The sequence below is a fragment of the Scylla paramamosain genome, chromosome 40 (genome assembly GCF_035594125.1).
Source record: "Scylla paramamosain isolate STU-SP2022 chromosome 40, ASM3559412v1, whole genome shotgun sequence".
In the NCBI taxonomy this organism is placed as follows: Eukaryota; Metazoa; Arthropoda; class Malacostraca; order Decapoda; family Portunidae; genus Scylla; species Scylla paramamosain.
Window position 1 is genome coordinate 2570001 of NC_087190.1, and position 15438 is coordinate 2585438.

Consider the following 15438-nt stretch of genomic DNA (forward strand, 5'->3'; position numbering starts at 1 on the left):
GAAGAAGAAGAAGAAGAAGAAGAAGTTTAATCTAATATTACATTCACAACCCAATGAACTTTACAACATCCCAAAAATAAACTTGATGAATATACACCATTGATTGAGAGAGAGAGAGGAGGAGAGAGAGAGACGAGAGAGGAGAGAGGAGAGAGAGAGAGAGAGAGAGATGAGAGAGAGAGAGAGAGAGAGAGAGAGAGAGAGACGAGAGAGAGAGAGAGAGAGAGAGAGAATTTTTTGTTATTTATCTATACAAACAAACACACACACACAGTAGTAGTAGTAGTAGTAGTAATAATAGTAGTAGTAGTAGCTGACTATTAACAGAAAATAAATCAAAAAAAAAATAAATAAAAAAACAACACAACACAAAAAAACAAAAATAAAAATAAGATACAATAAATAAAAAAAATAAAAACGGAAAAAAAAAAAATAATGACAAGAATAAACATTTTTTTAAGTTAGGTTAGGTTAAGAGACTCATGGAAAGACCTCAGACCTGGCAACAGTGCATGGAGTGGGGAGGGGAGAAGGGGGGACGGCATGACAAGGGTGAACACATGGATATATCAAGTTACATTACGTTAAGAGACTAGAGGAAAATAAATAAATAAACAAATAAATAAAGATAAAATAAATAAATGAATAATATAAAAATAAACTGCGAGATTCAAATTTGTGTATCTCAGTAATGAAAGATAAAGTCACAAGGAGGAGGAGGAGGAGGAGGAGGAGGAGGAGGAGGAGGAGGAGGAGGAGGAGGAGGAGGAGGAGGAGGAGGAGGAGGCGGAGGAGGAGGAGGAGGAGGAGGAGGAGGAGAGTTAAGTGTCCAAAAAGTGCATTTCATTTTTACTTAAAATCTCAACATCATTTCTACTTTTAAACATTACACAAGAAATTAACAACAAAAAAAGTTATTTCATTCAACAAAACAATGGTGTGTGTGTGTGTGTGTGTGTGTGTGTGTGTGTTCATGTCTAATTTTATTCATGAGCTGAGCAAAAACAAAGATAAAAAAAAACAATAATTATGAAAGAGGAAAAAAAGAACAGAATTAGGAAAACAAAGAAAGTGAAGCAAAGGACCAGCACTTCCTCTACTTATGAAATAAAAAAAGTAGTAATAATAATAATAATGATGATGATAATAAAACTTCAAATATCATATCCTCTTTCATCATTGTGTGTATGTAACTTTTTTTTCTTTGGAGGGACGGGGGAAGGGGTCAGTGTAGCTCTTTCTTGCTGCCATGACAGTGTTCTAAAAATACAAGTGACATGACAGTTCTTTCACCTTCCTCATTTCATATCTAAGGGTTCCAATAATATTTTTTCTTACGGGTTCCAATAATATTTTTTCTTTCTTTTTCTTTTATGTAATAGTAAAGTTGAGATTTTTTTTTATTTATTTATCTATTTTTTTAACATTTTTGGGTTTCAATATTTTTTTTTATGTAATAGTGAAGATGATTTAATTCTGTTTATTTATTTATTTACTTATTTTTGTTATCCATACTGTTACTCTGATTTTTTTTTTGTTTGATACTAAAATGCATTGATTTCTTCTCATTTTCTTTTTTTGTCATTTTCACTATTATTGGTTTTATTTTATTTCATACTTAAGTTGGTGTTATCATCATTACTATTATTATTATTATTATTATTATTATTATTATTATTATTATTACTTTCTCTTCTTTGCCATCTTCATCAATACTCTCATCACATCACTCGTTAACACAATAATCAGCATTTTTATCACCCGTGTGTCTTATTATTATTATTATTATTATTATTATTATTATTATTATTGTTATCTTATTTAGCTTCACCACCTTTATCAATATTCTAGTGCTATTTTCATTTTTTTTTTCAGTTCTACATCACAACATACATTTTTCTCTCAAGGAATACAAAAATTGAGATTCCCATTATTATTATTATTATTATTGTTATTCTATTCATATATTTTGCTATATTATTCAATACAACTATACTCATTTTCTTTCCATTTCTACATTACAACAAAAAATTCCTAAAACAACAACAACAACAAAAAAAACAACACCTAATTTGCCTTATCTTGCACCAAAAACAAAAACAAGAAAAAAATAAAATTCTTTCCCTACATTCAAACTCTTCACCAACACACACAAACACACACACACACACTCAACGTTTCCAGGCCTCCTTCACACAAACCAACCCTTTCATATCTCTGGGAATGAACAAATACATAGATAAGCATCACAATAACACCTGAATTGGCTTCACTTATGATAAATGCAATCCAACTCTTTATCTGGAATCTAAAAGTGTGTGTGATCTAACAAGTCTTACAGGCAGTGATGCAAGAGAGAGAGAGAGAGAGAGAGAGAGAGAGAGAGAGAGAGAGAGAGAGAGAGAGAGAGAGAGAGAGAGAGAGAGAGAGAGAGAGAGAGAGAGAGAGAGAGAGATAGTCACATATATCACACACACAAGAAGCAAATTAACTTCATTCTTACTTAACTTAACCTAACTTGACCTGACCTCTAACTTAACCTGACTTAACTTCACCTAACTTGACCTGACCTCTAATATAGTATAACCTGACTTAACTAAACCTAACTTAACTTACCTTGACCTCAAACAACATAACTTAACTAAACCTAACTCAACTTAACCTAACTTGACCTGACCTTTAATATAACTTAACTAAACCCAACTTAACCTGACCTGACCTACCTTAACCTAACTCCCTTAGAGCATTAGAACCCATCACTTCTCACCCTCCCCATCACCCTGACCTTTCTATCCCCTCATCTAGTTATTTTCCTTCCTTCCCCCTCCTCCTCCCTTTTTTCCATACATTTTTCTCTAATTTCCATTGTAAGTCACCCTTGAAGTTTCCCCTCAGTGACTTATTGACTCCTATCCCCTCTCCCTCTCTCTTTCCCCCCTCCTTCTCTCTCTTACCCCTCTCCCTCTCTCTTACCGTGACATCCTGCTCTCTTATCTCATCCTGCCATCCCCTCTCTCTCTCTCCCTTAACCCTTTTCCCTCGCCTGTCATCCTTGCCCTCTCTCCCCTCTTCCTCCCTTCTCGTATCTGACATCCTGCCCTCCCTCCTTTCCTCTCTCCCTCACCACAATGCCTCACAGACCACACCACGTTGAGGGGACACACGATTACACGTAAAGGACACGTACGTACTCACGGTTACAAGCACGTACACAAACAACAACGTACACTACCTCAGGGAAGGGAACACTGCCCTCCCTCCCTCCCTCCCACCCTCTCTCTATTTCTCTCTCACTTTTTACTCTTTCTTTTCTTATTGGTTGATTTCATTTCCATGTTATTGCTGTTATTTTTATGTCTTGTTTTATTGTTGTTTTACTGTTTTGTTTTGTTTCTTTGTTTTCTTGTGTTTTGGTTTATGAATTGTTTTGGTATTTTGTTATTTCTATTTTTTTTTTCGGTTTTTAGTTTATTTTTATCGGTGTTTTCTTAATATTTCCGATGTTTTTGGGTGATATTTTGTTTTAAAGTGAAAATATGCGGGTGTCATTAAGTAAAACATTATTAAAATGAAAGCGATAAATTGTCGACATTTTTAGAAGCATGAAAGTAAACAAAACAAACATTTTAAAACCCGCTTTGGTATTATAAATCAAGTCCACGAAATAAATTGAACACATGAATAAACACTTCAATAATAAATAAAAATGGGTTAATTATATGATATCTAATAGGTAAATATGGAGGAGAAATAGATAAATATTCCCGGTTCAGGCGACAGCTGGGGAGGTCGAGTGTTTGTGTCAGTGTGTGTCTTGCCTTGTGAGTTTTTTATACTGTCTTATTGACTTTTTGGGATCTTAACATTACAGCTAGCCTTCCCCATAGTAACTGTCTCTGTGTTTAGCTGTCTTTAAGCTGGGAACGTGTTATTATTTGTATTTCTATGGCCGTGGTATGTTAGTTTCCTGGTCTTATGTTGCAAAGCCTTATTGTGTGTGTTTTTTGTGGTTGTGGTATGTTAATTTTCTCGTCTTACGTTGGAAAAGTGCCATTATTTATATTTTAATGATAGTCCGTCTGGTTTTTCTGCCCATTGTCTTATCTTGTCCGTATCTTGAAAATATTGTGTTCGTCATTATTATTATCGTTATTTCAAATCACTAGTTGTCTAAAATCATATCATTGGTTTGTTTATCCTTAATATGAACACCAATACCAATCCGTCTGGTTTTATCTGTGTATTGTCTCTGTTATCTTGTCTGTATCTCTTGAAAATAATGCCTTTGATAGTATTTATCAGTATTTTGGATCACCATTATGTCATTGCTTTCTTTAGAATGAAGGCCAATATCAATCCAGCATTCTAATTACAAACCTGCCTTGTTTACCCATTAGAAGCAAAATAAATGAGTAACGCGCTAATTAAAACCAAAATGACACTAATTACTAAACTGCTTCTTTAAACTGTTTGAATCAAGAGCAACAATGATATTCCAAACACAGAATCATCCCGGTTACTCTTTACAATCCAATCAAGCATCAATAACATTCTAATTACCAAATTGCCTCGTTTAACCTTTAGGCAAACATTCCGAAGGTTCTAATTACATACTCAAGATTTATTTAACCCTCAAAATTAAGAGGAATAACAACAATAGTATCCTAATTACTGAACTGCCTCATTTAACCTCTAGGCAAACATTCCGAAAATTCTAATTATATAGTGAAGCTTCATTTAACCCTCAAAATTAAGAGGAATAACAACATCCAAATTTTAACCCTTAGAATCATGAAAAATATCATTAAGGTTCTAATCATACACAGAATTGTCTCATTTAACTTTCAGAATAAAAAAACAAAAAATATCGCTAACTTTAAAAAACAGCCAAGTATTAATCTAACTCTTATTAACAAAACTACATTTAATTCACACAAAAAAAAATCAATAATATTCTAATCATTACAGCTTTGTCCAGCCATCAACCAAAACAACGATATTCTAATCACTTACTTACGCTCAAATGAAGTCTTGATTCATTACTAATAAACAGAACTGCATTTAATTAACATAAAAAAAATAATAATATTACACTCATCACAGCCTTATCCAGCCATCAGCCAAAACAACAATATTATCATTTATTTACCCTTTAAAATCAAGTGAAATCTCAGTTCAATACTAATTAACAGAACTACACAATTAACACAAAAAAATCAATAATATTCTAATTATTACATCCTTATTCAGCCATGACAGCCAAAACAACAGCATGCTTATTTATCATTTACAGCCAAGCCAAGTATTAATAAAAAAAACCTCATTTAATTCAGACAAACACCTCAGTGGGCCTTTTTTTTTTATCAAGTTTGTTGCCCCTGGCCGGCGTCCTTCCTATGTAAAAAAAAACTAAGAAAATGACAAATCAGTCTAATATTTTACTCATTACAGTGTCGTCAGCCATCTCAGTCAGGGCAGGAGGTTTACGAGGGGAGGTGACGAGGGGACACTGATGCCAAGATGGGTGAGCGCGTTATGTACCAGGAGAGGAAGGGCACAGCAGGACGACCCTCCACCTACCTCTACCTGCCCTCCTGTTCTGCCTTCAGGAGTGTTGACCTCAATGATGGAAGGTTAGGGTTTGCCAGGTCTTGAGTTTTTTATGTGGTTATTATATTTATTTGTTTGTTTATTTGTTTATTTATTTATTTATTTTATTGATTTTTTTTGTGGTTGTTTGTTTTATGAGTTTGTTAAGTCTTGTTGCTTGGAAGATGTTTAATTAATCTCCTATTCTTTATTTTTTGTTGAGTTTTTTTTCCTTTTTTTTTTTTTAAGTCTCACGGTTATTTATATTTTAGGTGTTTTATAAAATTTTTCGTATGAGTTTGTTAGGTTTTGTACCTTGGAAAATGTAAATGCTAATCTCTTACTCTGTTTTTTTTTTTTTTCGTTTTGAGTCTTTTTTCAGTTATTTATATTTTCTAAGTGCTTATTGTCTTTTTTTTTCCGTATAAGAGATTCTGAAGTAATTTTGTAGCTTTGAAAATGTAAAACTAACCTCCTACTTTATTTATTTATTTATTTTTTGTATGTAGTCTTTCACAATTCCTCACAAATTTTTAGACTCATCTAAATGTATAAAAATTCTTTAAGCTATTTTGTATTGAGTAGCTTTGAGGCTTAAAAACAGAAAAATAACCTCCAATTCTCTTTTACCTATTCTATTTTCAATCTTCTACTTAATTACTTAGTTCTTGTAGTTACTTATCGTTTTATATGAGAGTTCCTTTAAGTATTTCTATAGCTAAGAAAACCTCACACCCCAAAAAACTCAATTTCTCTTTTATTTTCTCTTGAATCTTCCACACTATTACTTACTTATTTTTTTCAGGCACTTATCTTTAAGTACGAGAATTCCTTAAGTAGTTTTGTTGCTAGGAAAACTCCAAAAACAACCTTCCGTTCTCTTTTATTTTAAGTTCCCACAATTCCTCAGTTTTATAGACACTTATCTTTAAGTACGAGAATTCTTCAAGTAGTTTTGTTGCTAAGAAAACCCAAAAACAACCTTCCATTCTCTTTTATTTCATCTTAAGTTCCCACAATTCCTCACAGTTTTATAGACACTTATATTTATGTATGTGAGAATTCTTCAAGTAGTTTTGTTGCTAAGAAACCAAAAAAAAACAACCTTCCATTCTCTTTTATTTTAAGTTCCCACAATTCCTTACAGTTTTATAGACACTTACCTTTATGTATAAGAATTCCTTAAGCTATTTTGTATTGAGTATTTTTGTACTGAGTAGCTTTTCTTCAAGTAGTTTTGTTGCTAAGAAACCAAAAAAACAACCTTCCATTCTCTTTTATACACCAAAATGTAAAAATATCTAATTTCCATGTATTTCCCAGGGGTGGGGTGGAGGGGGTGGGTGCCCGGATGGTCGGGTGGGCAAGGGAGGTGTTCCTGCCCCAAGGCTACCCAGAGTCTGTGTCCCCCGACTATCTACACTACCAGTTCTGGGACTCAATGCAGGTGAGGGTAGCGAGGGAGTGAGTCGGTATATTGTTGTAACCTAATCTAACCTATCTTAACCTAACCTAACATAACTTGACTTAACCTAACCTAATCTAACTTAACCTAACCAGTGGCGGCTCATGACTGTTACTGACGGGGGGGCTGTCTCACATTCAGACAAATAAAATCTTAAATGCTTTTATTGTTATTGTTTAACATACCATTGATTGATAGATTATAAAGATAGATAGATAATTACTTAATTCTTTAGGTCTTATCCTAACAGTAAATGCTTGACTTCCTTAGTGGTGGCTTAGGCTATTTGAAAAGGAAGTCCATTCTCCTGTTCCTGTTTTGTGCAAAGAGATCAACAACTTTTTCATTTAAATCTGGCATATTATTCATAGAAATCTTCTCTATTGAAATCATGGCAAGTGCATTTAGCCTCTCCTGCTTCATAGTGCTCCTTAAGAAAGTTCTGACCCTCTTCAGGGTTGAAAAACAACGTTCAGGCTCTGCTGTAGTCATTGGAATTGTCAAAAGAATTTTTATAAGTTTTGTCAATTCACAGAGTACATCACCTAAGTTATTTTCATTCACAATCTTTAATAGTTCACTCAATTTGGAAAACTCATGCAAATCACTTCTGTCATAGAATGCTCTAAGTTGAGTCAAAAGTCTTTCTTTGGCAATCATGGGGTAAGCTTCAGTGGCTACTTCAACTTCTTCTAAAGTCACTTTTTGCTTGAAGTTAGTGAAACAGTCTTTGTTGAACAATTTAGCAGCTACTAATTGTTTAGTGAAAGAAAATCTATCAGCTATATCAGCACACACACAGTCACACACTTCTTTTGCTTCAGCCATCAGTGTTTTTGTGGGATTTTCACAGTATTTGGAATTTCTTATTTCAGAAATGGCCCTTTTGAAGTTTGTAATAAACTCATGTGCTTTAGTCACATCAATGTCTCTACACTGCATCTGGTGAAAAATCACTTCCACATGAGGCATTATCTGGTGGAAAAGCTCCAACCAAAACTTAAAACTGTCATCATTCAAGGTGTTCAAAATACCTGTTGCTTCTTGTATGGTTATAGTAGCATTTGATGTACTCTGTATTTCCTCCATGCATTTTTTTAAGGGTTCAAAATGTTCATAAACCTTGTTGACAGTGCGACTATGAAAGTTCCACCTCGTAGAAGACGGGCGTGGAATGCGGCTAGTCATGTGCTTTGTAAGAACTTTTAAACGTAGAGGTGACCTTGAAAAAAATGCTGCTATGCCCGAAAGGTTAGAGAAAAATATTCGTGAACCCCGTGTAACACTTGCAGCATTTTGCATAATAAGATTAAGTTGGTGGGCATAACAGTGAATGAAGTGGGCATTATTGTAGACTGATTTTATTTTAGCCAGAACACCCGTCTTCTTACCTTTCATAACACTTGCACCATCAAATGTTTGAGCTATCAGTTTCTCTGCATTCCCTTCAAGGACTGTGTTTAGCTGATCAAGGATGCATTTCAACAACCCATCCACTGTTTGATTTTCTGGAGTGAAAAATCCCCAAAATCTCTCAACAACCTCTTCACCTAGCAAGTACCTTAGAACAATAACCATTTGAGTGTGTTCTGAAACGTCTATAGTGTCGTCTGCCATAACAGCAACAAAGGGAGCTTCTTTAATTTCTTTTCTGATCTGATCACGATATATTTGCAGCAGACAATCGAGAATTTCGTTCTGAATAGTCTTGGAGACACCTTTGAAGACAGCATTACTTTCTAAATGGGCCCGCAAGTCTGGGTCTAATTGTGATGCATGATTTATAAGTCCTGTAAATACACCTGGGTTAGCAGAGTCATCAGTTTCATCATGTCCAGGCAAAGGCAGCTCATGTCCAGGCAAAGGTAGCTCATGTCCAGGCAAAGGTAGCTCATGTCCAGGCAAAGGTAGCTCATGTCCAGGCAAAGGTAGCTCAAAGTGTCCACAAAATTTTATGCAGTCTATAATCTTGGACAAAATTTCACGGTTCTTGGTAACATTCTTATTATGTGCATTCACTGAAAGTCTGTATGCCTCACTAAGTCTTTCTTTAATATTTACACTCCCAAGAACAGATAGAGAAATTACATTATCAATATGCTTCCTAGAATTCTCATGTTTCTCTGTTTTTTCTTTCAAGTTCTTTATGCATGCAAAACCATCTTTGGACCATACTGAATCGCCTCCAAACAACAGACATGGAAAGCAAAATAGTGCATTCCTAACTTGACATCCACAGAGCCATGTTTTCCTTTGGTACCAGTCACAATTAAAACTGCGAATATACTTCTTGTTGTGGCTTACTCCTTCTTGCACAATTTTAATGTCTGGTAATGGGCGACCTGCTTGTTTAATTGCTACCTTCTCTTGAAGTGTTAACTGTGAAAAATTGAGTTCTTTCAATGCAGAAACCGTCTTTGCTTCTTGTGCCATTTTGCAAAATACTGCTAGGCCTACCTGGGAAAAGAAAAAAAATACTATTTTATACGATGTTTCTGTGATTTTACACCATCTATGATAATCAAGACTGAGCACAAGCCATCACTGATCAATAATATTTTAAAATCATCCGACAAATTGAAAAACACATCGAAAATAAGACCGACGCAAGTACACTCACCTAGCCACAACAACGGCTGAGACAAGACTGTGCTGGACGCAGTCCACACTCGCCATTCCGCCGGGGAAGCCTCCCCCCCATTTCTCCCCGCTTTCGTATCATTAAATAGTAAATAATTTCCGTACTTCCTCATTGTTTTGCAGTATTTTTTTTCATATAAAAATATGGGAATTGGTGTTTTCATGTGAATGATAGTCAAACATAAATAAATTAACATTATTTTCGTGAATCCTAGAAATCCACTGGGGGGGCTGCAGTCTCGCAGTCCTTTTCTTACACCAATTAAACAAACACGCAAAAAACAAACAAACAAACAAACAAATTTAAACACTCATTCCCCATTTCCTCCCCATTCCCCAGGCATACTGCAGCAGCATAGCAGGAGCCCTCAGTCTGCAGGCCACACTTATAGGGCTGGGGGTGGGGGAGGGCACCGCAACCCCCCTTGCTGCCACACTGTCCTGGCTTCTGAAGGACGGGTCAGGAATGGTTGCCTCTATCGCCTTTGCCTACTGGAAGGGGTGAGCAGGGGTGATGGGTGTTTGTAAAGGGGTAGGGATAGGATAGGGATGTTTAGAAGGGGTGGGAATGGTGTAGAGTGCATTAGAAAGGTATAGGGGTGAGATTGGAAGGGTAGGAATGGTGTTAAGTTTAGAGATAAGTAGACAAAAAACAAGAGATAAATAAGCAAAAGAGAGAGAGAGAGAGAGAGAGAGAGAGAGAGAGAGAGAGAGAGAGAGAGAGAGAGAGAGAGAGAGAGAGAGGAAACCAAACAAAACAGACCCTAACCTAACCTAACCTAACCTACAGAACACAGCTCGACTGCAACAGCAAGCAATGGAGACTTTTTGCAGACGTGACCAATGATCTCAACTCCCTGCTGCGCCTGGTGGGTCCTGCCCTGCCCGTGCCCTTCCTGCTGGTGCTGTGTGTGTCAGGGCTGCTGGCGGCCCTGGTGGGGGTGGCTGGGGGCTCCACACGGGCTGCCCTGGCTGTACATCAGGTGAGGTGGTGGTGGTGTTAGTGGTGGTGGTGGTAGTGATGGGTTGGGAAGGGGGAATGGGGTGGTGAGGGGGAGGAGTGATTTGGGTGTGAGGTGGTGAGGGTGTGGTAGTGGTGGTGGTGGTGGTGAGGGAGTGGGAATGGTTGGTGGTGATGGTGGTGTTGTGGTAGGTTAGTTTAGTTTGCGTTACTAACTTCCGTTTTCTTATATATATATATATATATATATATATATATATATATATATATATATATATATATATATATATATATATATATATATATATATATATATACACACATTTTGCCATTGTTATTATTATTTTTTATGTTTATTTTGATTATTTTATTCATGGCTACCTTGATCGAGTCATGCTTTGTCCGACCGCCGTTTACCCGCGCTTGGTGACCAAGCAGCCGATAGCAGGCGGCCAGGACAACCCCTTGTGGGGGGACGACAGGGTAGTGGGCAGAGCCAGCACTACTCACACCTGCCGTCTTCAGCGGCACAGGTGATGCGAAACCTACCTGCCGAAGTCGCCCCCGACAGGATTCCAGTCTGAGGACGCCACCCTCAGACCAGGCGGTTGGCTACCTGCTTTACTAGGCCCGCCGCACCACGAAACACCAGTTCGCAGACTACAAATTCTGCTAGAACGCCCTTGATCCTCAGGACGAACACAGAGGCTCTGTGCCCGCCCCTCGGACCCCGGGGGGGACTGGTACCGCATCCGCACCGTGTACCCCATCCTGAAAGCCATGAACCCGCTGGTCTTCAGGCAGGAGAACAACTACCTTCCCACCAGCGGCCGTTTTTTTTTTTTTCTTTGGTTATTTTTATAAATTTAAATATTTCACTTCCTTGCCTTAATAAGTTATACATTTTATACAAATCCTAGAACAAAAAACAAAATAAACAAACGAATAAATAAACAAATAAGCACAAACAAACAAACAAAAAAAATAAATAAATAACAAGACCCCCCAAAAACATTAAATTTACAGTTATTTCCCAGGTATCTTAGTAATAACCCTTTCGCTTCCTCCCCTCACCTGTGCCCTCACCTGCCCATCACTCAGGCCAGGTGTGACAACATGGCCGACATTTCAGCAAAGGACGGGAGCCAGGAGACCCTCGTTAACCTGGCCGCCCTCGTCACCAACCTCACTCTTCTTCCCTCCTTCACTGCCACTCTCAGGTAAGGCTTCACTAAAGAGCTTCATTTTTGTGGCTTATTTTCTTCACTTTTCCTTACTTTTCTTCTCTTTCCTTCTCTTCTTTACTTTTCTTCTCTCTTCTTCTCTTCACTTTTCTTCTTTCCTTTACTTTTCTTCAATTTTCTTCTCTACTTTTCTTCACTTTTTTTCAGTTTTCTTCTCTCTTCTTCCCTTTTTTCTTCCCTTTTACTTTTTTCATTTTCTTTTCTTGTCTTTTCTTTACTTTCCTTCACTCTCCCTCACTCTCCTTCTTCACTGCCACTCTTAAGACTTCCCTACACCAAAATAAAACACACACACACACACACACACACACACACACACACACACACACACACACACACACACACACACACACACACACACACACACACACACACGTAAATAAATAAATAAAAGCTTAATAACCACGATGTCCACCACCAGCACCACCTGGGTCACCTTCCTGACGTGTGTGTCGCTGCACCTGCTGGCCAACCACCGGGCCATGCGAGCCCTCACCCTGGCCAGCCTCAACCGCCCGCGTCTCCTGCACCTCCTCTCCTGCTGGGCGGCGGATGGTGCCTCCCCCGCTGCCATCCCCTCCCCTGCTGATGCCAATCTTGCTGAGCCTCTTCTGTTTGGGCCAGCTTTTATTACAGGTGTGTGTGTGTGTGTGTGTGTGTTTGTGTTTGTGTTTGTGTGTGTGTGTGTGTGTTATATAGTGTTTTTTTGTTTTCTTCTCAGTAAAAGTAATTAATGTAGTGAAAATAACCTTCTGTGTACATATTTTCTCTCTTTCCTTTCCTTTATCTCAGTGAAAAAGATTAATATACAAAAAATAATCTTCCATTTTCTCTGTTTCCTCTCGTGTGTCTGAGTGAAAGGAATTGACAGTGGCAGGAAGGACGGGCAATGAAGGGTGAGTGATGTGCTGCCCATCACATTACAAACCCTGACAAGTGAAGGGACAAGACTAAAGACTAAAGAAAGACACAAAAGATAAAAGTTTATGAGGTGACAAAACTTCTGACCCCAACTGTACAACCAAATGAAAACCAATGAACCAACTCACATGTACTGAACCCCCTCTCTCTCTCTCTCTCTCTCTCTCTCTCTCTCTCTCTCTCTCTCTCTCTCTCTCTCTCTCTCTCTCCCAGACTACTTCCCACATAGGTTTCGAGTGTCCATAGGCTGTTCCCTCCACTGGGCTTTGCAGCGCTGTGGTGGAGACCCTGGGGTGCTGTACAAGGCGGCCAGCGGGGCTTTCAAGGGGCAGAGGTACATGGTAAGTGAAGGGGGAGGGGGGTGAGGGAGGGAGGGAGAGGAAGGGTGAGGAAAAAAGGGTATGGGATTTAAAAGTTGATTCTCCTTCCTCCTCCTCCTCTTCCGTCTCCTCCATCTCTCATCTTTCTTCCTATTCTTCTTCCACTGCGTCCTCCTCTTTCCTTCTCTTTCATCTCATCCATCTCTCCTCCACATCATCATCCATTTCTTCTCTTTCTCCTTCTTCCTCTTCCACCTCTTATCTGTCCCTCTTCCTCCTCGTCATTCATCCTTCCTTCTCTTTCCTCCACTTCATCTTTCTACCTTCCTCCTCCTCCTCCACCGCATCTTTCTACCTCCTCCCTCCTCCTCCACCGCATCTTTCTTCCTCTTCTCTCCTCCTGCTCTCCATTCAACCCTCTTCCTCCTTTTCTACCTCATCCCTCCTCCTCTTCGTCTTCCACTTTCTCATCTTAACATATCCACCCCTTTTCTTCCTCTTCTTCACCTCCCCTGCAGCTGTGTGGCAGTCTGCAGCGGCGCCAGCTTCACATAGTTTATCGCAGCGGCATTACCACGGAGGAGGAGCTGGAGGGAGTGGTCATGGCCTTCCTGTGTGTGTTGAACTACTGCCACGCAACCCAGGTGTGTTTGTGCGCTTTATGGGACAAGAGGTCTGCTGGTGCTGTCCTTGAATTCGTGTTTACTTGTTACATTTACTGTCTCGATATCCGGACTGTTCCAAACATCTATGCTTTTTTTGATGTCTCTTCTACGCACAGTCTTCTTCAGCCTTCTTCCATGTCCTGTAGTGTCTCGTGTGTTCCAAATCATTAAGTCACTCCGGTCCATCTCCACTTTTTATTTATTTATTTATTTATTTTTTGCAAAGCAAGTCTCGACTTCCTGTTTTCGAGAATAGTTGTGTTACCCATTCAATTCAGGCGTTTTCTTTGTTGTATGGTAGTGATTCGTTTTCTTTGAATCTTCACGCTCTTTCTTTTTTATCCTGCCCCTGAATGTGATGATGATGATGATAATGATGAAGTGATCTTGTTAACTTATTTTCTCATTCATCTTTAATAGATGAGTAGATATGAGAGAGAGAGAGAGAGAGAGAGAGAGAGAGAGAGAGAGAGAGAGAGAGAGAGAGAGAGAGAGAGACTGTCTCTCTCTCTCTCTCTCTCTCTCTCTCTCTCTCTCTCTCTCTCTCTCTCTCTCTCTCTCTCTCTCTCTCTCATATCTGCTCATCTATTTTTCTTCTGTACATCTTTCTGATTTAGTCTTCTTCCTCCTCCTTCCACAATTATTCTCATTTTTTTCCAGATATCCCTTTCTATTCTCTCATTCTTCCTACAGCTCCCTCCTCCTCCTCCTCCTCCTTTTCTTACAATCACTCATCACCATTCTTTCTCCACCATTTCAGGGAACACCACTTTCAGAAAGATTAATAGCTCCAGGCATCACCACCACCACCACCACCACCACCACCACCACCACTGAGTACGAGTTAATTACAGCAGTTAGGAAGGTGGTGGTGAGAGAGTTCCCGACCCTACTAAAGAGCATGGAGGAACTGGGTGAGAGAGAGAGAGAGAGAGAGAGAGAGAGAGAGAGAGAGAGAGAGAGAGAGAGAGAGAGAGAGAGAGAGAGAGAGAGAGAGAGAGTTAAAATTAGTGATTGATTGTGTAATAATAATAATAATAATAATAATAATAATAATAATAATAATAATAATAATAATAATAATAATGTAATTTCTTTATTTTCAGGATGGAAAGTCGATAAGTTGCAATTTGGAGCTGATGAATGGAGATTGATGGATGATTGAAACACACACACACACACACACACACACACACACACACACACACCAGTCTAATCATTCCAAAACACGAAGGTAAAAATAAATAAATTAATAAATCGCAAAACTGCATCTCACTTTTTTTTTCTTTTTTTTTTTAACAAATTGTTATTATTAATTTTTCCACCAGATTCTAATACTTTTTTTTTTTTTTGGGGTGTTTGTTGAATAAATGGGTTACTTTGCCGTGACTAGTGTTGATTAACCTCCGCGGACACAATGGAACACAAAGGAGGAACAGGAACAAAACTTAGCTAGTTAAATAAAATAGAAAAAAAGAGTAAATATATAAAGTAAAATGAAAGGTAATAGTAACAGAAATACCTGGCCGTCACTTCAGTATTAATTAACCTGAGTGACACAAAGGAACACAAAGGAAGAACGGGAACGAAAATTTAACATAAAACGAAAAAAAAGCAACAATAATGATAATAA

General features: G+C 38.1%; 1 protein-coding gene across 1 annotated transcript; it reads left to right on the top strand.

Annotated features, from left to right (window-relative positions):
• Positions 1–3773: 3773 nt before the first annotated feature.
• On the top strand, positions 3774–15189 carry LOC135092699 (RUS family member 1-like). Its single transcript, XM_063991330.1, has 11 exons — positions 3774–3821; positions 5452–5633; positions 6913–7036; positions 10035–10195; positions 10485–10677; positions 11757–11875; positions 12321–12535; positions 13034–13161; positions 13659–13784; positions 14566–14719; positions 14912–15189. The coding sequence occupies exons 2-11, from the start codon at positions 5521–5523 to the stop codon at positions 14968–14970; spliced, it is 1392 nt and encodes a 463-aa protein (XP_063847400.1). The 5' UTR covers positions 3774–3821; positions 5452–5520; the 3' UTR covers positions 14971–15189.
• Positions 15190–15438: the final 249 nt, after the last annotated feature.

Coding starts and splice junctions, on each gene's coding strand:
- LOC135092699 (XM_063991330.1), top strand. CDS start 5,521: ATGGGTGAGCGCGTTATGTACCAGGAGAGGAAGGGCACAGCAGGACGA. Junction 11,876..12,320: donor TCCTTCACTGCCACTCTCAG/GTAAGGCTTCAC, acceptor GTCCACCACCAG/CACCACCTGGGTCACCTTCC. Junction 13,785..14,565: donor ACTACTGCCACGCAACCCAG/GTGTGTTTGTGC, acceptor CCACCATTTCAG/GGAACACCACTTTCAGAAAG.